We start from the raw sequence: 21,244 nt of genomic DNA, 5'->3' as shown, positions 1-21,244 counted from the left end.
AGGGTTTACCCCATGTTGTAACAATATTTATAAATAAATTAATAATAAAAACAAACTAAACAAAATGAACAAAACCACAACACATCATACTTTTTACTTACATACATTACAGACTTTACCTTCAAAAGGAAGGTGATGGCCTAGTGGCGTTATTGCCAGATTATTAATCCAGAGATCATGGAAATGTTCTGGGGACCTGGACTCAAATCCTTCTATGGCAAATGCTAGAATTTGAAATCAATAATATCTTGAATTAGGAGTCTAATGATGACGATGAAACCATTGTCAACTGTTGGAAAAAAACCCATCTTGTTCATAAGTTTCCTTCAGGGAAGGTATCTGCTCTCCTTACTGGTCTAGCTTACACATGACTCCAGATCCACAACAATGTGGTTGACTCTGCTGCCTTCTAGGCAATTAGGGATGGGCAATAAATGCTAGCCTGGCCAGTGACACCCACATCCCATGAATAAATAACAAAGAACAAAAAAATCAGTTAGCTTCCAACTGCTAGCCAGCTGTTTCAATTTGGAGATCTGTTCTCCAGTATCTGTTTTTAAAGCTGTACTATCGATCTGGTCTTTTTTTCATTCACATATTTTGATTTGTGTATGTTTTCCTGGTGACTGATATTGTTGTAGTACTGTACAGATGTTACTGCTGAATCCTTTTGAACTTAGGGTCACAGAGCTGTATAGCATGGAAACAGACCCTTCAGTCCAATTCGTCCATGCCGACTACATATCTTCAATTAATCTAGTTCCATTAGGCTCATATCTCTAAGCCCTTCCTATTCATATACCCATCCAGATGCCTTTTAAATGTTATAATTGTACCAACCTCCACCACTACCTCTGGCAGCTCATTCCCTACACACATCACCCTCTGCTGTTCCTTTCATCCCTTTGGAATAGAAACATAGAAAAAAATACAGCGCAGTACAGGCCCTTCGGCCCTCGATGTTGCGCTGACCGAAGCCTACCTAACCTACACTAGCCCAATAACCTCCATATGCTTATCCAATGCCCGCTTAAATGACCATAAAGAGGGAGAGTCCACCACTGCTACTGGCAGGGCATTCCATGAACTCACAACCCGCTGAGTAAAGAATCTACCCCTAACATCTGTCCTATACCAACCTCCCCTTAATTTAAAGCTGTGTCCCCTAGTAACAGCTGACTCCATTAGCGGAAAAAGGTTCTCACTGTCAACCCTATCTAAATCCCTAATCATCTTATACACCTCTATCAAATCTCCCCTAAACCTTCTTTTCTCCAATGAGAACAGCCCCAAGTGCCTCAGCCTTTCATGATCTTCCTACCATGCCAGGCAACATCCTGGTAAACCTCCTCTGCACCCGTTCCAATGCCTCCACATCCTTCCTATAGTATGGCGACCAAAACTGCACACAATACTCCAGATGAGGCCGCACCAGAGTCTTATACAACTGCAACATGACCTCAGGACTCCGGAACTCAATTCCTCTACCAATAAAACCCAGTACGCCATATGCCTTCTTCACAGCACTATTTACCTGGGTGGCAACTTTCAGTGATCTGTGTACATGGACACCAAGATCCCTCTGCTCATCCACACTTCCAAGTAGCCTACCATTAGCCCAGTAATCCATCTTCTTGTTACTCCTACCAAAGTGAATGACTTCACACTTAGCTACATTGAACTCCATTTGCCACCTTTCTGTCCAGCTCTGCAACTTATATATATATCCCGCTGTAACCTGCCACATCCTTCTTCGCTGTCCACAACTCCACCGACTTTCGTATCATCCGCAAACTTGCTCACTCAGCCTTCAAGCCCCTCCTCCAGGTCATTTATAAAAATGACAAACAGCAATGGTCTCAAAACAGATCCTAGTGGAACACCGCTAGTAACTGCACTCCAAGATGAACTTATGCCATCAACTACTACCCTCTGTCTCCTTCCAGCCAGCCAATTCCTAATCCAAACCTCTAATGCACCCTCAATGCCATACCTCCGTAATTTTTGCAGTAGCCTACCATGGGGTACCTTATCGAACGTCTTGCTAAAATCCATATACACCACACCTACTGCTTTACCCTCGTCCACTTCCTTGGTCACCTTCTCAAAGAACTCAATAAGGTTTGTGAGGCACGACCTGCCCTTCACAAAACCATGCTGACTATCCTTGATCACATTATTCCTATCCAGATGTTCATAAATCCTATCCCTTACGATTCTCTCTAAGACTTTGCCCACAACAGAAGTGAGACTCACTGGCCTATAGTTACTAGGGCTATCCCTACTCCCCATCTTGAAAAAGGGGACCACATTCGCCATCCTCCAGTCTTCTGGCACTATTCCTGTAGACAACGGCGACATAAAAATCAAGGCCAATGGCTCCGCTATCTCTTCCCTAGCTTCCCAGAGGATCATAGGATAAATGCCATCAGGCCCAGGGGACTTATCTACTTTCACCCTTTCTAGTATTCCCCAGACCTCTTCCCTACATACCTCAAAGCCATCCATTCTAATCACTTGTGACTCAATATTCACATTAGCAATAATGTCCTGTTCCTGAGTGAATACTGACGAAAAGTATTGATTTAGTGTCTCTCCAATCTCCTCCGCCTCCACGCACAACTTCCCTCTACTATCCTTGACTGGACCGATACCTACCCTAGTCATCCTTTTATTCCTGACATACCTATAGAAAGCCTTTGGGTTTTCCCTAATCCTACCAACTAAGGACTTTTCATGTCCCCTTCTCGCTGCTCTTAGCTCTCTCTTTAGATCCTTCCTGGCTATCTTATAACTCTCAATCGCCCCAACTGAACCTTCACGCCTCATCTTTACATAGGCCGCCTTCTTCCTTTTCACAAGGGATTCCAATTCCTTATTAAACCACGGCTCCCTCACAAGATCCTTTCCTCCCTGCCTGACTGGTACATACTTATCAAGGAATCTTTCCCCTCTCACCTTAAACTAGTTTTGGACTCCCCTACCCTGGGGAGACCTTGGTTATTCACTCTATCCATGTCCCTCATGATTTTATAAACTGCTACAAGATCACCTCTCAACCTCCAATGGTCCAGGGAAAATAGCCCCAACCTATTCAGCCTCTCTCTAGAGCTCAAACCCTCCAACTCTGACAACATCCTTGCAAATCTTTTCTGAACATTTTCCAGTTTCACAACACCCTTCTGATAGCAGAGAGAGTGGAACTGAATGTAGCATTCCAAAAGTGGCCTAACCATTGTCGTGGACAGCCTCAACATGACTTCCCAACTCCTATATTCAATGCACTGATGAATAAAGATAAGCATACCAAATACCTTCTTCGTTATTCTGTCTACCTGCGATTTCACTTTCAAGGAACTATGCATCTGCACCCCAAGATTGAAAACAGAAATTAACTAAAGAAGAAATACTTGCAGAACACAATGGCGTGGTACGCTGTTCCCGCATGCGTAGAACACAGGAAACCGTCTTTTGCGGGCTTTTTGTTGTACACGTCATCCAGACTATAAAAACTGATGCACCTCTTGTTCGGGGAGAGATGGTGTGGTCAAGTACCGTGGTTAGAGTCAGAATCACGCTGCCCCTCTCAAAAGCTTTTGATTTAATAAATGTAATTGACTTGCTTCTAAATTTGAGTTTTATTAATTTTACTACAACAAATTGGCACAGCGAGCAAGGGACAGTTCCCGGTCCTAGATAGGGTGACCACATCCCAGAAGTCAGGGCAGGATTTCGGACAAAAGCAGGTCAAACTACAGAATCTGTAGATCTGGTAAGAGTGAAGGAGAGATTGTCTGTTGTGGGCCTCTGAGTTGAGTCATACTCAGACACTAGTATGATTGTTCCTGCCTGAGATAAAGGTCTAATTTAAATAAGAGGGATACAGGGAGATGATCACTCCCTAAAACAGGTATCATCGGACTCTGATAGGAACGATTCAGGTGAGACGCGGCTGGTGGGAAAACATGCATGGCTGATGGGTAAACATGATCGACCGACAGAGGATCTGTGAGTATAACCCTATCAGTGTTATGGCAGGCCAGGGAGATCAAAGGAGACTGCCGGGGGTCTCTCAGTAACCAGTACATGTATATGATAGATAGACATTCACCATCAGACAGATGAGAAAGAGCGGATGGGATCCATTCCAGACCCTAGATCAACAGCACATTGAGAAAGATAAGACCAAGAAAATAGGGTGTCCTTTTGATCCATCAATTGGCTGGCCTCATAGGTCAAACTTTGAAGTCCATAAAGAAATGAACCACGGAAAGACAAATGCTTCAATCCTGACTAATGGAACTGGAAAAGAAAACTCAGTTCCTGGAGGATAGTCAGTGGGGATCATGGCCACCTTATAATACCTGGGAGGGGCCTGGTCACACCGCTTGAACAATGGGACGACCCTCCTGAGGGAACTAACTCAGCCCCGGTAACTAAAATATAAGCTGTTTACCCCAGGTGAATTGCAGCAGATCTGAGCTTCCCTGGGTCGCTAACAGCCCCTGCAATAATAATGCAAAGTTTTGGATTGAATTAGATACCAACTGGCTGGGCCACCACTTACATTTAAGGGATATCCACCAACTGGTCCGGGCTGTATGCACTCAGGACAAGTGGCATCTCGTATCTGACAGGCCTGACATAGCCAATGCCACACAGCAACGAAGTCAAGATTATGGGAGAGGCAGGTTGACCCAGGGTACCCCTATTAAAGCAGATATCGAGGATCAGCAGGAGCTTTTTGGCAGATTTAAGGCCGAAAACCAGCATGTTCTGAGGAAACCGCCCACCCATTGGGCAAAAATAACAAACGCCAAACTACAGAAGGGGGAGGGCACTTTCAATTATGGAGGACAACTTTTTAGGGTCTATCAAGAATGCTCAGGGATTGCCCAGACACACCGCTCTGACCGAGCATTCATTCAGGCTCTCAAGGATGGGCTGTCTCACGACTATGAAGGTCGTGACTTGCAGCTAGAGGATAATGGCTTTGGGGCCATTTGTGCCTTCATCCCAGGGGTGTGGGTGGAGACTAAATTAGAGATAGGCTTGATTAAAATTGCCCCCATAATTGTGGAGGGTCTGGAAACACAAGCTGCACTGCCAAAACCCCATAAAACCTGAAGCCAGAAGGGTGGTTGTGGAAATTGTGGAAGAATTAGTGGAGATGTGAATTCTCCGAGGCACTACTAATTCCCCAACATGGCTGGTCATTAAACCTCATGGAAGTTACTGTCACACAATTGATTATACAGCCCTAAACAACGTCACTCCTAAATTACACCCTATAATCATCAGTCCATCCATAATCATAAATGGTCTCTCCCCCACTCACAAAATCTTTACTGTATTGGATATTGTGAATGGATTCTGGTCTATCCCCCTCCACCATGACTCCCAAGATAAGTTTGCATTTACCGTCAGGAATAAACAGTTTACCTGAACCAGTCTTCCCCTGGGATTCTAAAACAGTCCAGCCATCTTTCACCATCTAATGAGTGAGGTACTCAGGGAGATCGACCTGCCCCACAGCAGTATGATACTCTAATATGTCAATGACATCCTCCTGGCTTCTGAATCCAAACCAGGAGGTGCTAAACTTAGTCCTGAAGCACTTGCAGGACAGAGGGTTAAAAGCCAGCCCAAAGAAACCTCAACTTGAGAAAACTAGAGTCCTTTACTTGGGACATTTAATTTCCCAAGTCATGAAAGAAATGCCTGCAGACAGGCAGACAGCTATACAACAGGTGCCACGGCCTGTGACAGTCCGTGCTGTGGGAAAGTCTTGGGCTTGTTTAATTACTGTAGGAATTTTATCCCTGAGTTTGCCAAAGTTGTCAAGCCCATACAATCATTGGTAAAAGGGGGGGAACCTGCAACGGACCATGTTGACTGGGGACCGGAGCAAGACAACTCCTATACAAAACTGAAAGCTGAGTTAATCTCAGCACAGGGACTGGGATTACCACATGCTAGTAAAGGCTTTCATGTTAACTGCAAGGAAGACGGAGGTTTTTACTCAGCTGTAGTAACCCAGCTCCATGGCGATAAACAGCGACCTATAGGGTACTACTCTACTGCTGAGGGTTTCATAGTAAACCGCTTGCCCAGATGTATAGCCACTTTAGACTATGCTGCGTGGACTGTGAGGGTCGGTGAGCCTATTGTGATGACAGGGAATATTGTCTTGCACACCAAACACACCCTCGTAGAAATTTTAAAAACGGGAAAATTATGCACGGTTTCTAACATGAGAACGGCAAAATGGGAGGCTGTTCTTTTGCCACCAAACAAATCCATTACCATTGTCTGAGATACCTGGGAAAACTCAGTAGAAGAGATGTTAGGAGATGGTAAACCACGTGTGTGGGAATGTGGATGATGAAGTAGAGGGAAGTGGGATAAAGGATGCACCCATGGAGGAACCAGACCAGACCCTGTTTATGGATGGTTCATGGGAATATGTAGACGGTTTGCCATGAATAGGACAGGCAGCAGTGAACGCAGAACTCCGAGCTGTCTGAACAGGGAGAACAGACGGAGGCCCGCACCCCCGGCTCTGTCCCTCACAAGCATCACAGGTGAAGGAATGCACACAGGGTCTGTTTGTTTTGAATGTAATCGCACATCAGGGTGGAATGCCAGAACCAGCGAATGTTCCTATTCCTTGCTCCTTACCCTGTCCGGCTGCTGATCGTTCCTTTCTGGAAGTATTCTGAACCTTGAGGCTGTTAACATGTCTACAGGTGAAAAGTTCAAAACCATTTGAACCGCAATTCAGACTGATTACCTGAGGACTCACAATGGTACTTATTTTGTTGTGGTCTCAAGGCCTACCTTTGGCTCCCTCCAGATTGGTTCGGATCTTGCTACCTTGCTTACGTGATCCCTTTTGTTCGCCATTACAGTTCCCTCCACCTTCATCCCAACATACTTCTATCCAAACGGTCCATCACTGAGTGATTTTTTATGATCACCTTCCCCACCTATGGAACTGCTAAGGCTGCTAGGGAACTGTTCAATATGATCTTGACCTTGGAAAGGCTGGCTAATGAGACTGCCGATGGCTTTGCAGCTGTCAGCACAGCCAGCTCTGAGGTATCGGCTGAGGTTATTGCCACCTGTTAATGTACTGTTCTGTTGCAGAACCATTTGGCCCTTGACTATTTGCTAGCAGCACAATGTGGCACCTGTGCTGTTATTGGCCCCGAGTGCTGCACATACATTCCAGACGCCTCAGACAATATAACTAACCGAGTAGGTCACATCCGCTTGGAGGCTGATAAGATCCAGCAGGAAGGGAAACAGTTTCATGATTATAATCCCCCGGGGTGGGTACAGGTGAATCTTGGGGTTCGTACCTTTTGTATGCCTTCATCATGTTCATTGTTATTGTCATCACTTGTTGCGTTGTTATGGCTGTCCTTAACCCATGTTGTAATGTTTTGACAGCGAGAATTATGCCCAATACTAGCCTCCACATTGCGTTGCCTGGGAGTTACCCCCTTTTTGACTCCACTGAAGAATACAGGATGTAGGTGGTCTGTTCGTCATGCTGCTGCATGTCTCGGACCACAAGGGGGAACTGAAAACAGAAACTAACTAAAGGAGAAATACTTGCTGAACACAACATTGTGGTACGCCGTTCCCGGAAACAGCGATCTCTGCACGCTTGTGCAGAACACAATGGCGTGCCTCATTGCAGGAAGAATGTAGATGTTTCAGAGAGGGTGTAGCAGAGATTTATCAGGCTACTGCCTGGATTGGAGGTCTTGCCTTATGAAGAGAGGCCGAGTGAGCTAGGGCTTTTCACACAGGAGAGAAGAAGGAAGAGAGGCAACTTGATAGAGGAGTACAAAGTAATGAGTGGCATCGATAGAGTAGGTAGCCAGAGACTTTTCCTCAGGGCAGAAATGGCTGTCACGAGGGGTCATAATTTTAAGATGAATGGAAGAAGGTATAGGGGAGTTGTCAGAGGAAGGTCGTTTATATAGCGAATGGTGGGTGTGTGGAATGCAGTGCCTGTGGTGGTAGTAGAGTCAGAGACATTAAGGACATTTAAGCAACTGCTGGACAAGCACATGAATGGCAGTAAATTGTTAATGTCAGTACAACATCATGGGTCAAAGGGCCGGTACTGTGTTGTATTGTTCTAAGTTCTATGTTCTAAATGCCCTTCCTTCGAGAGATCTGACACCTGGCCTGGCTTGTTGCCTAGCGCCAAATGCAATATGGCCTCCCCCCAGTTGGCCTATCTACATATTGAGTCAGGAATCCTTCCTGGACACACCTGACAAAATCAGCTCCATTCAGACCATCTGCACTAAAGAGGGGTTCCAATCAATATTGGGGAAGTTGAAGTCACCCATAACACCAACTCTATTACATCTGTACCTTTCCAAGATATGCTGTCCAATCTGTTCTTCCATCTCTCTGGTGCTACCTGGGGATGTATAGAAAATACCCAATACAGTAACTGCTCCTTTCCTGTTACTGACTCCCATCCACACTGACTCAGTAGACAAATCCTCTTCAACAACCTCCCTTTCTCAGCTGTGATGCATTCTCTAATTAACAATGTTACTCCCCCATTATCATTTAACCTCCTCCCTGTTCTTTTTAAAATATATAATCCCTGGAACATCCAGAAACCATTCCTGTCTCTGTGAAATCCATGTCTCCATGATGGCCACAACATCATAGTTCCAAGTACTGATCCCTGTAACCACGCATTTGCCAAGCCAAGTTCTTCCAGTATTCCATGTGATCTCACCTTGTTAACCAGTCTATTATGTGGAACTTTGTTGAAAGCTTTGCTGATGAGCATATAGATCACGTCCACTGCAGTGCCCTCGTCTATCCTCTTTGTTACTTCAAAAACCTCAATCATATTTGTGAGACACGACTATCCGTAATCAGTCCTTGCCTTTCCAAATACATATAAATCTTGTCCCTTGGGATTCCCTCCAACAACTTGCTCACCACTTATGTCAGGCTCAGCAGTCTGTAGTTTCTTGGTTTTTCGTTACCACCTTTCTTAAATAGTGGCACTATGTTAGCCAACCTCCTGTCTTCCAGCACTCACCTGTGGTTGTCGATGTTCTTCCAATATTTTCACTAAGAAAAAAGATGCTATTTATGTGCATAGTTTGGACATTACTGCATCTTTTGTGAGGTTCAATTTTGATTAATAGAAACGAGGCTAACATTTACCAATTAAGATTGCCAATATGAAGGAACCCTCGATCCATTCTACCTAATTTCCAATCCAGTGTCCTTTAACTCCCCGTAACCACGCATTTCCCGTAGCCAATCCACCTAACCTGCAGATCTTTGGACTGTGGGAGAAACCAGAGCACCTGGTAAAAACCCACACAAATAGGGAGAGAATGTGCAAATGCCACACAGTCACCCGAGACAAGGCTATAATCGAACCTGGGTCCCTTGCACTGTAAGGCATAGTGCTAACCACTGAGCCACTGTGCTGCCCTACTCAGCTCATCTTTTAGTTACACTAAAAATCTCCATCACACAGGCTTCTGTGGCAATATTCCTAGTTTGTGTTGTATTTCTAGTCCTTGATGAACTATGCCATCTAACCTGCCTCTATCTCTTCCTCTATCTGGACAGCAACAATTTGACTTTATCCCAGCTATTAATAGGCTTTAAAAAAAAATGGCTCCTGATCTCTTTCTGGGATCATGTTCTTTCCCAGACCCACTAAGCTTGCATTGCACTTTCTTACCTTCCATTTTTGTGTGTTATATTTCCAATCTAGGAACCTAACTTCTTGTTCCTAACCCTACATACCTATCTTACTTTTACTTTGTCCATTGGTCTTCCAAGCTCTAATAATAATCAAATTTCTGGAGTGACCAGCCCATCCTGGAAAGCATTTGACTTTAGTACACACTTTTGAGACCAACGGCCTCATATTGTCCATTAGAACTAATCCGTCTATCATCAGACAACGGTCAATGAAGCAGTTTGATCCTCATAGCTATGTAGCATTTGGGTACGAAGTGTACCTGGCTCCTTGTTATTGTCCATCATTCCTTCAGAATCTGTAAATTTGTTACCATACCAAGCAGTAGGTAAAAAATGAGGTCTGCAGATGCTGGAGATCACAGCTGAAAATGTGTTGCTGGTTAAAGCACAGCAGGTTAGGCAGCATCCAAGGTATAGGAAATTCGACGTTTCGGGCATAAGCCCTTCATCAGCCCTTCGGGCATAAGCCCTTCATCCTGATGAAGGGCTTATGCCCGAAACATCGAATTTCCTATTCCTTGGACGCTGCCTAACCTGCTGTGCTTTAACCAGCAACACATTTTCAGCTACCATACCAAGCAACCTTCAAGTGTGTACCTGCACCCCATGTTGTCCCATTATTACTTTTCCATCTTTACCAATAACCCTGCTAGAGTTTCTCCATTTTTCAAGCCTCTTTCTCCCTCTTATACTAAACCACATCTCTCCAAGTGAGATTTCCGATTATCTTAAATTTCAGGTTCACCAAATTCTGAGAGTTTGGCTTCGAGTGAAAGCCTTTCTTTCTGCATGCAGTGCATTCAAGTGTTGCGAAGTACACTCAATTCTAGTTTTTCCCAAGCTGGGAACTGATTACATTCCTGAGGGAACCTTAAGTTTCCTTCCAAAAACTAATTGATGTTGACTATATGCACAAAGCTGTTCCAAGGTTCTACACATGGCAATTGGCATTGACGTGCCAATGTGTTAGCATGGTGTCCTCCATTTTCTCTTGTCTCATCAAGGATCCCCCTTTACACGATGAACAATGCTCTTCTAGTTTTTTTGTGTTTCTGACATTTGTTCCACAAGTGCATGTTTATCTGCAAATTTAACTTACGTCAAAAGTAGAAATCTGTGCAGACCTTGATACTTGACACACTAACTTAAATGCTAGCAGAATTTGGGGAATTTACAGGTGTAATTTCAGCAGTTTTACATATAATCAACTGAATTCCATTATGTATCTTCACGTGATTTCTTCAATCTTTTAACTTTATCAAAATCAAACCAGGTCTCGTAAGCAGTCAATAAATCATCTTTATGATAAATTTTATACATGAAAACTAATAACATGTTCAAATATTGTGTTGAAACCATAGAGTTGCCATTCCAAAAATACTTTCTTCTTTCTGTATGTTAAGGAACATGCTAAGGTCATATCTTGTTTCCAGTTTGGTAAAGAAGTAACCCAGCTACCAAACAGGACTACTTGTAAGCCAACCAGCATGACAAAAGGCTGAATTCCAGAAGTCAGGTGAAAGTGACAGCTCTTGACATCAAGGCCACATTTGACTGAGTGTGGCATTAAGGAGCCCTAGCAAAACTGAAAGTAATGGGGCAAATGCTCCACAGGCTGGAGTAATGCTTAGCACGGAGGTCAATGGTTGTGTTTGTTGGAGGTCACCACCTCAGCTCCAGGCCACCTCTGCAGGAGTTCCTGAGGGTAATGACCTAGGCCCAGCCATCTTCAGCAGCTTCATCAATGACCTCTCCATCATAAGGTCAGAAGTGGGGATGTTCGTCGATGATTGCACAGCATTCAGCATCATTGGTGACACCTCAGATACTGAAGCAGTCCGTGTTGAACTGCAATAAGATTTGGACAATATCAAGGCTTGGGCTGACAAGTAGCAAGTAACATCTGCACTGCACAAATGCCAGGCAATGACCATCTCTAATAAGTGATTGATTGATTGATTGATTTATTGACAGTGTTCCGAAGTACAGTGAAAAGCTTTGTTTATGAGCGGTACAAGCAAATCATAGTAAGCAAAGATGTACCAATCAACAAGACTTAGACAGAGGCATACAGGTTACATTGCACAGATTTAGACTAGCGCACAAACAGCATTAGCAAGGTTAGCATTATTTGAGGCTATAGAGTCCATTCATCAGTCTAATAATGGCTGGGAAGAAGCTGGTGCATGTGTTCAGGCTTCTATACCTTCTGCCTGACAGAAGAGGTTATAGGAGATCATTACCAGGCTGTGTTGGGTCTTTGATAATATTGACAGCCTTTCTGTGGCAGCGAGCTGTGTAACTGGTGACCACGGATGGAAGATTGGCTGCTGTGATGGTCAGGGCTGTGCAAACCACCTTCTGCAGTTTCTTACAGCCCTGGGCAGAGCAGTTGCCATACCAGGCCATCACGCACCCGGACTGCATACTCTCAATGGTGCATCTGTATAAGTTGGTGAGGATCCTTATGGACATGCTGAATTTCCTGAGCCGCCTGAGGAAGAAGAGGTGTTGTTATGCCTTCTTTATCTTCGCATTTACATGGGAAGTCCAGGACAGATTGCCTGTTATCGTCACCCTGCGGAACTTGATACTATCCACCCTCTCCACCTCAGATGTAGATGGGGGTGTATTCTCCACCTTTCTTTCTGAAGTTAATGATCAGTTCTTTAGTTTTGCCAACACTGAGAAAGAGATTGTTATCTTTGCATCAGATCACCAAGTCCTCTACCTCCCTTGTGTACTTTGAATTGTCAATAGTAGATAGCTATCTCACAGTAGTTAGCTCCCTACCTATAGCATATGAACTGTAGCGGTTCAAGAAGGCAGCTCACTACACCTATTGAAGGGCAACTAGAGATGGACAATACATCCTGGCCTGTCAGTGATGCCCAAACATCATGAGCGAATAAAAAAACTCCAGACTTCTGGAGTCTGGAAGACTGAGAAGTAACCTCATTGAGACACACATGTTTCTGAAGGGGTTTTATAGGGTAGATGGTTTCTGCTGGTTTGGCAATATAAAACACAGGGTCCCAGTCTCAGGATAACAGGCCGATCATACTGGAATGCGATTAGGAAACAATTCTTTTCTCAAGGGTTGAAGCCTTTGGAATTCTTTGCAGAAGATGATTATGGATGTCCATTGTTGAATACATTTAAGCTGAGATAGATGGATTTTGGCTCTCTTGGCTGAACAAGGGATACCGAGAACAGTCAGGAAGATGGAGTTGAAGCCCAAGATCAGCCATGATTGCACTGAATGATGGAGTAGGCTTGATCACTCCTACTTCTATTTATTCTGTTTCACACGCCTTACTTAGGTAGCCATTCTAGGGGCAGTGGTCTCATTTGGGAGCCAGTCCAGCAACCCAAGGAAAATGGAGAAAGGTGCCAGTTCCTGATGCTACTGGATATTGTTTGATTTTTAAAATTAAAGATCAAAACTAAACATGTTTCCTCCGGTGACCTTATAGAGGTTTATAAAGTCATGAGGTATAGGTAGGATTAATATGAATATTTTCCCTAATAGGAATATTTTTCCCAGGCTGGGAGATTTCAAATGAGAGGAGAGAGATTTAAAAAAGAGAGGGGCAAATTTTCTACATTTCACGTGTGGAATGAACTTCCTCAGGTAATGGTGGATGTGGGCACAATTACAAAGTTTAAAACACACTTGGATAAGTAAATGAATGTGAAAGATTTGGAGGGATATGGGCCAGGAGGAGGCAGATGGGTCTAGGTTAGTTTGGGATTATGTTCTGCATCAACTGGCTGGACTAAAAAACGGGCCCATTTTCAAGCTGTCTGACTGCATGACTCACACTACTCTCACACTCGATGCCTTATCCATACCAATTCATACACCACTGAACCCACCCCATAACTGTATCTCCTTCATGCCAACCTATGCCTGTGTAGCCACCACCATAATCGCCATGCCAACCTCTACCCATTTTCCCATATTCCATGATCTTTCATATCCTCTATGCCCATCTACCCATCCTTCATTGTCCTTTGCATGCCCATGTCAGGTATATCTACCTTCTGTGGTGCCTCACACTCTCTATCCTCTCTGTCATCTCCATAGGCTCTTAGCATCTCCCAAAGTCAACTCATCAACCCCATCTTTTGCCTTTCTTTTTCCATGTCGATTCACCCAGCATCAACCATGAACATATTTCAGGAGACATGTTGACAGAAAACGTTGTGCTTTATTGTTTGCTTATATGCTTGTCTACTGACAACTTCACAACTGAGAAAGAAAATTAATTGATACCAAAACACTAATACATTAAAATTCCTTCGACAGAGCATTTATATAATCAAACAATTAATCAAATTGCTCATTCATAGTCAATTCAGTGTAAAAATAGTAGTTTTGGAAATCATTCTTGCGCCAGGATATTACAGTGATGTTTTGAGTATATTTATCTTATTATTGTTGTTACACAATTCTGGAGCAGGTGTAACTTGAACCCTGACCTCCTGGCTCAGAAATAGGGATACTACCACTGCATCACAAGATACCCTTCTTTAAGTGACTTTGAACTTGAGCCTCTTGGTCCAGAGATAGGACACAATTAGTGAAAGTGGCTTCTGTAAACAAGAACATTGGAAACACCTGTTCGTCTAATATCTACAGCTGTGGCAGTTTCTTGACAACTTTGATAATTCCAATCATCATCTGAACCATTAGTAATGTGATGAAAGGGATCATTGACTATGTTGTCAAGTGACAATTGCTCAGTGATAATTTGCTGAGTAGTGTGACTTTGGATTCCTTGCAGGCCACTCAGCTGTTGACCACGTTACATCCTTGGTCCAAGCACGGACAAAAGAGCTGACCTTTAGCCCTTGGCCTTCAGGCAATATTTGACCGAGTATGACACCAAGGAACACTAACAGAACTGGAGTAAATGAAGCATCACTGCAGGAGTTCTTCAACTTAGTATTTTAGGCCCAACCATCCTCAGCTGCTTTATTGATTATCATCCCTCCATCTTAAGATCAGACATAGGGCTTCACATAACATTCAGCTCCATTTGTGACTCCTTGGATATGAATGCAGCCTGTGTCCATTTGCAGCAAGACCAGGTAACATCCAGTCTTAGACTAATAAGTGCTAAGTAATATTTGCGCAAAACATAAGCAGTTTTCTCATTACAGAATTCAGACACATGCACCTCGTCAGTGTTAAGCATATCTGGAACCACAGATAAAGTACTGCTACCAAGGGCCAAATCTACAGAAGGTTCTGTTTATTGGAGACTGAGTTGGAAAGACTGAGATTGCACATGGCGACACATCTCTCTGAGGAGTGTTGTGTGTGTTTGTAACTATGTTACCTACATATTTGTTGTATCAATTATATAAAGTGATATTTACCTTGATATTCAAAATAATCTTTGATTGTTTAAATGATATTATTTTAGTTGCTTTGTTACAGCAAATGTTTAAGGAATTGAAATTTTGATGATAGGGTTTCTTTCCATTTGCATCGTGGGATTTCTTCCTTTTAAAAATTATCAGAGTCAATGGGGATTCTAACATTAAACATCTACATATGTGCTTGAAGCAAAACTGGTTTCAATCAACAGTATACTCCATACCAGAAATATTGAGACTAATTATAGAAGCTGTTGCTGATTACCATCTTTGCTGAAACTTTCCAACTGTCTTGCACTGATAGATAAATTGAGAAAAGGATTAATCACAGGCTAGAATCACTTTCAAGTAAACAACAAATCCGGAGTTTGAGATGGTTCCATTGACGTGAGAGGTATCTGAGATTTTTTGACTAAACTCTTGCAGAATCTCCAATGCAGAAACAGGCCATTTGACTGAATCAGTCTATGAGTATACAGAATCCATTTAAGACCCTCTCACTGAAAATACTGAATGCTGATGCTTTAAAAGGTCAAAATTGGATTAACATCAGTTTAAACATCAGGAACTGACTTTAAATAGTCAACATTACAGAAAGTGAAGGAAACATACATTTGAATTCTCTGTTCAATAAATGACACACTTACAATGTTTGGATGAGAAAGTCGTAACAAAACTCCAATTTCAGTCCTTGCAATCTTCTTATCAATCTGTAATAAAATTGAGGATTTTTAATTACATTATAATGGTTCTAAGGTTTCAATAAGATATCTTATGTTGCCTCAATGAATTTATTACTTTAGTAGATGAGTCACAGAGTTTGAAGGTCTCAATTTCTATGCTAAAATTGTTGGTCATAATGATATTTAGTTCAGTATCCATTGATTAGAAAATGAAAAATTAGATAATGCCTTACATCTATTAGTACAAAAGTGGCTCTTTTAGAAATTGAAGTGTTGGCTGTTTGCAAGCAATTAATGAATACAGCTTGGATGAGGGAGTTACAAGTGTCTGAGTCCTCTTGGTCCATGCCCCAACAAGAGACCAATACTTTCAGGAAAGGATGGAACTTGGTAGAAAAAGGACAATTGAAACAACATTTTAAACTCTTACATAAAAACATTAAGGAGGGGTTTATGGTGGTGAAATTGGCAGAGGGTGGGGTACAGTGATGATGAGAATTTGCACCCCTGGAGCCAGACATGATCCATTTCCACAGAGGTGCATAGCAGAACCATGTCCGCCTCCCAGTTGGCCAACTTTTGGCCTGCCATCCAATTTGGACTGTGTACAGGCTCTCCCTGCTGTAAGCCTGATGAGAAGACCAGCAGCTCTGGAACTTGAGCAGTACCATTGCGAAAGGTGGTTGTTGCTGAGACAGGCTGGAAGACATGAGGTCATTTAGAGAGTCATACAACGTGGAAACAGATCCTTCGGTCCAGCTAGTTCATATAATCCCAAACTAGTTTCACCTGCCTATGGGCCATATCCCTCCAAACATTTCTCATCCATTATCTTGATAATATTGCTAAACTAAGCTAATATTCTGGGGATCCAGGTTCAAATCCTGCCACAGCAGATGGTGGGAATTGAATTCATTGAAGAATCTGGAATTAAGGGTCTAATGGTGATCATGAAGCCATTGATGATCATCAGGAAAAACCCATATGGCTCATTAATGTCCTTTAGAGAAGGAAATCTGCCATCTTTACCTGGTCTGGTCTACATGAGAGTCCAGATCCCTAGCAATGTGGTTAAATCTTAACCACCCTCTGGGCAATTAGGAATGGGCAATATAGACTGATCCAGCCAGACATGTCCACATCATATGAGTAAATTAAAAGAACTTATTTAAATGTCTTTTAAACACTGAAACTGTATACATACCTAATTCAAATGCAGTGGGAATTTATATTTTAAAAAATACTGTTGACTTGGCTGATGAAAGGAAAAATACCGACAAAGGTTGTTTTAGGGCTGTGAGGCAGAATTTGCTGCCAGCCAGCTCCTCCCTAAGCTTTACACTCTGATGCCATTTCCCTCCCTAACCCCTGAGAAGCTATCTCAATGCAGCTGGCAGACACTCTGGCTACTGGAAAATGGTGGTTAATTCGACAGTTAGTGATTCAAGAACAGAAATTGCTGGTAAAGTTCAGCAGGTTCAGAGGAAGGTACACTGGGCCAAAAGGTTAATTCTGGCATGGTGGCTCAGTGGTTAGCACTGCTACCTCATAGCGCCAGGGACTCACGTTCAATTCCCAGTTTGGGTGACTGTCTGTGTGGAGTTTGCACATTCTCCCTGTGTCTGCGTTAGTTTCCTCCAGGTGCTCTGGTTTCCTCCCACAGTCCAAAGTTGTGCAGGTTAGGTGAATTGGCCACGCCAAATTGCCCACAGTGTTAGGTGCGTTAGTCAGAGGTAAATATAGGGTAGGGGAATGGGTCCGTGTGGGTTACTCTTCGGAGGGTCAGTGAGGACTTGTTTGGCCGAAGGGCCTGTTTCCATACTGTAGGGAATCTAATCTAATCTGATTTCTCTGCACAAATGCTGCCAGACCTGCTGAGCTTTGTCAGCAATTTCTTTTCTTGTTTCTGATTTACAGCATCTGCAGTTCTTTCGTGAATTATTTGATTAGTTATTCAAATTGCCTGTTGAAATAATCGCATAGAGGTAATCCCATCACCAAGTCATCCTTTATTTACTCGCGCGCAGTACACCAGCTGTGGCCAACCAGCTCAGAATCAATCCTCAACTGAGGAGATTCTATATTTTGTCTTCCCCCGTTTATTCCCACACTACCGCCTAACTGCTTGCTTTTCCCCAGCACCCGTGTTGTGTGTGTGCAGGTGTCGAACACAGTGAAAAGCAACAAGTGTGTGAACCTTTATTTATATTCCAACACCAGGAAGAGAGAAAACACCCGGGTGGCCAGTGACAAGCAGTGCCCTTCACATCAAAGGGCAATAGTGCATGATCAAACAGGGAAAAGGAGCGCAGGGATTAAATCAAAATAGAGTTGGAGGGGGAAATAATACACTCCACTCCTTGTGGTGCCCACCTTTTCCTGAAAATCTCGAGGGGTTTGGTATACACAGTGTACTTCTTCTCCAGGGACACTCGGGCTCTGACATAACCACGGAACAGGGGCAGGCAAATGGGCTAACGACCCCCACATGGCCCACTGTCTGGGCCTGTTTATGGCCAGTTTGGCCAGGCCCAGGAGCAGACTGACGAGGAGATCCTCTGACCTACCCTCCCCCAGCTGCACCAGGTGCCCAAAGATCAGGAGTGTGAGACTGAAGTGCAACCAAAAACAGAGGAGAAGTATTTTAGAAAATCAAAAAGGGAGTGCAAGCACCCACACCCAATATATACATGGTCCACTGACTCCACAACACCACAGAACAAACAGTTGGGCTGGGAGTCTGTGAACAACTGCAACCTGCGGTTGAAGGGGACTATTGCGTGCAGCACCCTCCACCTCAGATCCCTGAGACAAAGGGGGAGGACTTCTGTGTAGCGACCTCTCCACTGGGGATCCCCACCACTTGGTGGCAAATGGGCATGTCAAGGCGACTGAGGAGGTTCTAATCTCCTGGTTATTTTGGTCAGCCAAGGCTTTCCTGATTGGAATTATTAACTTGGACCAATCAAGGACACTGTAGTTAATGAGGTCAACCTAGTACCAATCACTATACCTGCCCACCACCAGTCTGACACTCGTCTGTGCCGGCAGTCAAACTGTTGCTGGGAAACAACCTCAGCACCACTGTGTCAGGGAACTTTCCTGACAATTTACTGGTTAATCTTTCTCCCAGTTTATGGTTCTAGGGTCAGTAGAATTACCACCTTTGTCTACAAGGATTTGGACAAGATGCTTTCAACGTTAATGTTTTAAATTTCATGTTACTGGGTTCAGAATTTTTCTGGTGGCGATGAGCATTACCTTATTTCTTTGGAAATGCAGGCCTGAAAAATCTTTGGGAAAACCAGGTATCCAGATCAGCTTTTCCCTCCACGCATGTTATTTTATGTAAAATAATTATGTGAGAGATGCAATTTAAGAATATTTTTAGCAGTAACAAAAAATAGACAGCACTGTCAAAACATGTAACCATATTAAATGATCATATAGATGTGTAATAGACTAACACTTGAAATTGCAAAAGCAAAAAGAATGATAACAGAAAATATCAGTATTTTGGCAATTTAATCAGCTAAAAACTATGGAGACCTCTTCAATGAAGCAAAGTGGACAGCAGCAGAAAGGTAGGTGGATTTAGGCCTGGTTGGATGACAGATGTCACACAGTTGTTGCTACAGCAGTTATCAGAGAGTAGGTGGTCAGGATAGATCAGAGTGGCATACCATGACTGTATGCCTCCTGGCAGTAATAGCTCCAAGCAGCAGTTGTAGTTCATGTCACTCACTTGAATTTATCAATGGAGGTTTTAGGTTTGAAACTGTACTTCAGCTTTTTATACATCACCTTTAAAAATCCATGGCACAGAATGCAAATGACTTGTCAATCAGCTTTACTTTTGGTAACTGTTGTCTGCAGAATTTTGCCAAGGCTGATATACTGCACAGACAGTTGAAAATGTGTTGCTGGTTAAAGCACAGCAGGTCAGGCAGCATCCAAGGAATAGGAAATTCGACGTTTCGGGCATAAGCCCTTCATCAGGAATGGAGGAATATTGCACAGACAAGCTGTTATCATATCTATGGAATGGTGCCTTCACACTTGACATTGTGGCATAAGAGGAGGAGTAACAAGTATTTAATCAAACTGTGATGTTTGATTGGTAACCTACGTTTAAATGTTTTGTTTTTACAGGTACATAAAATTTGTATGAACTCACTCAAAACACAATCTGACAGGGCTAATTCCCACTTACTTACATCATACAAATAATAATTTGGCAATAATTAGAGAACGTATCAGCATAAAGCCATTGGATTTTTAAAGAAAATCTTTCCCCAAATTTTCATGTTCTGCACAATTTATTTAGTACGTAATAATGGATTAACATGAAATCCCAAACTTTTGAAACCGGTCGTGTGGAGGTGAGGAATACATGTGATAATTGTGATGCCAACATTTTGGCTGACTCTGTCACTAACTACTGGGGCTGGATGCTTAGAAAATCTAGATAATGAACAAGATTTCCTTTTCAGCTCATGATAATATGCCATGGAAAACAAATTTTAGCATTCAAATATTATTTCAGCACAGCCAATACTCCAAGTTGACAACTTTTGGATTTAAGTCAAAACGTGTGGTGCTGGAGAAGCACAGCCAGTCAGGCAGCATCCCAGAATCAGGAGAGTCAACGTTTTGAACATGAGCTCTTCATCAGGAACGTGTGGGTGGCCCAAAGGGGTTGAGAGATAAATGGGAAGGGGTTGGGCTGGGGGGAAGGTAGCTAGGAATGCAATAGGTAGATGAAGGTGGGGGGTGATGGTGATAGGTCAGAGGAGAGGGTGGAGTGGATAGGTGGGGAAAAAGATGGACAGGTAGGGCAGATCAAGAGAGTGGTGCCACATTGGATGAGTGGATCTGGGATAAGGTGGGAGGAGGGGAGATGAGGAACCTGGTGAAATCAACATTGATCCCGTGTAGTTGGAGTTTCCCAAGGTGGAAGATGAGGCGTTCTTCCTCCAAGCGTTGGGTGGCTAGAATCTGACAGTGGACGAGGCCCAGGAATTGCATGTCCTTGACAGAGTGGGAGGGGGAGTTGAAATGTTTGGCCACATGGCGGTGGGTTGTTTAATCTGTGTGTTCGAGAGATGATCTCTGAAACGTTCAGCAAATTTGTGTCATGTCTCCCCGATGTAGAGGAGCTCACTTTGAGAGCAACGGACACAGAAGGTGACGTGTGTGGAGGTGCAGGAAAATCTCTGCTGGATGTGGAAGGATTCTTTAGGGCCTTGTATGGAGGGACGGAAGAGGTGTGGGAACAGGTTTTACACTTCCTGTGGTGGAAAGGGAAGTGGACAGTGGGGTGGTGGGAGGCATGGACCTGACAAGGGAGAGAAGGAGTGAATGATTTCTGCGGAATGCTGATAGAGGTGGGAAGGGAAATA

General features: G+C 43.3%; 1 protein-coding gene across 1 annotated transcript in view; it reads right to left on the bottom strand.

The window, feature by feature from the left end:
• The window catches only part of LOC132828977 (calcium/calmodulin-dependent protein kinase type IV-like), a 147,793-nt gene that overhangs the window by 65,868 nt on the left and 60,681 nt on the right, over window positions 1-21,244 (bottom strand). Inside the window, exon 3 of the mRNA XM_060846219.1 lies at window positions 15,807-15,869. Coding sequence (XP_060702202.1) covers window positions 15,807-15,869 — 63 coding nt within the window. The remainder of the gene's footprint in view (window positions 1-15,806; window positions 15,870-21,244) is intronic.

The sequence above is a fragment of the Hemiscyllium ocellatum genome, chromosome 28, assembly GCF_020745735.1.
Source record: "Hemiscyllium ocellatum isolate sHemOce1 chromosome 28, sHemOce1.pat.X.cur, whole genome shotgun sequence".
NCBI lineage: Eukaryota > Metazoa > Chordata > Chondrichthyes > Orectolobiformes > Hemiscylliidae > Hemiscyllium > Hemiscyllium ocellatum.
Note: the sequence above shows the minus strand (reverse complement) of the source record. Positions and strands in the feature narration are given on the sequence as shown.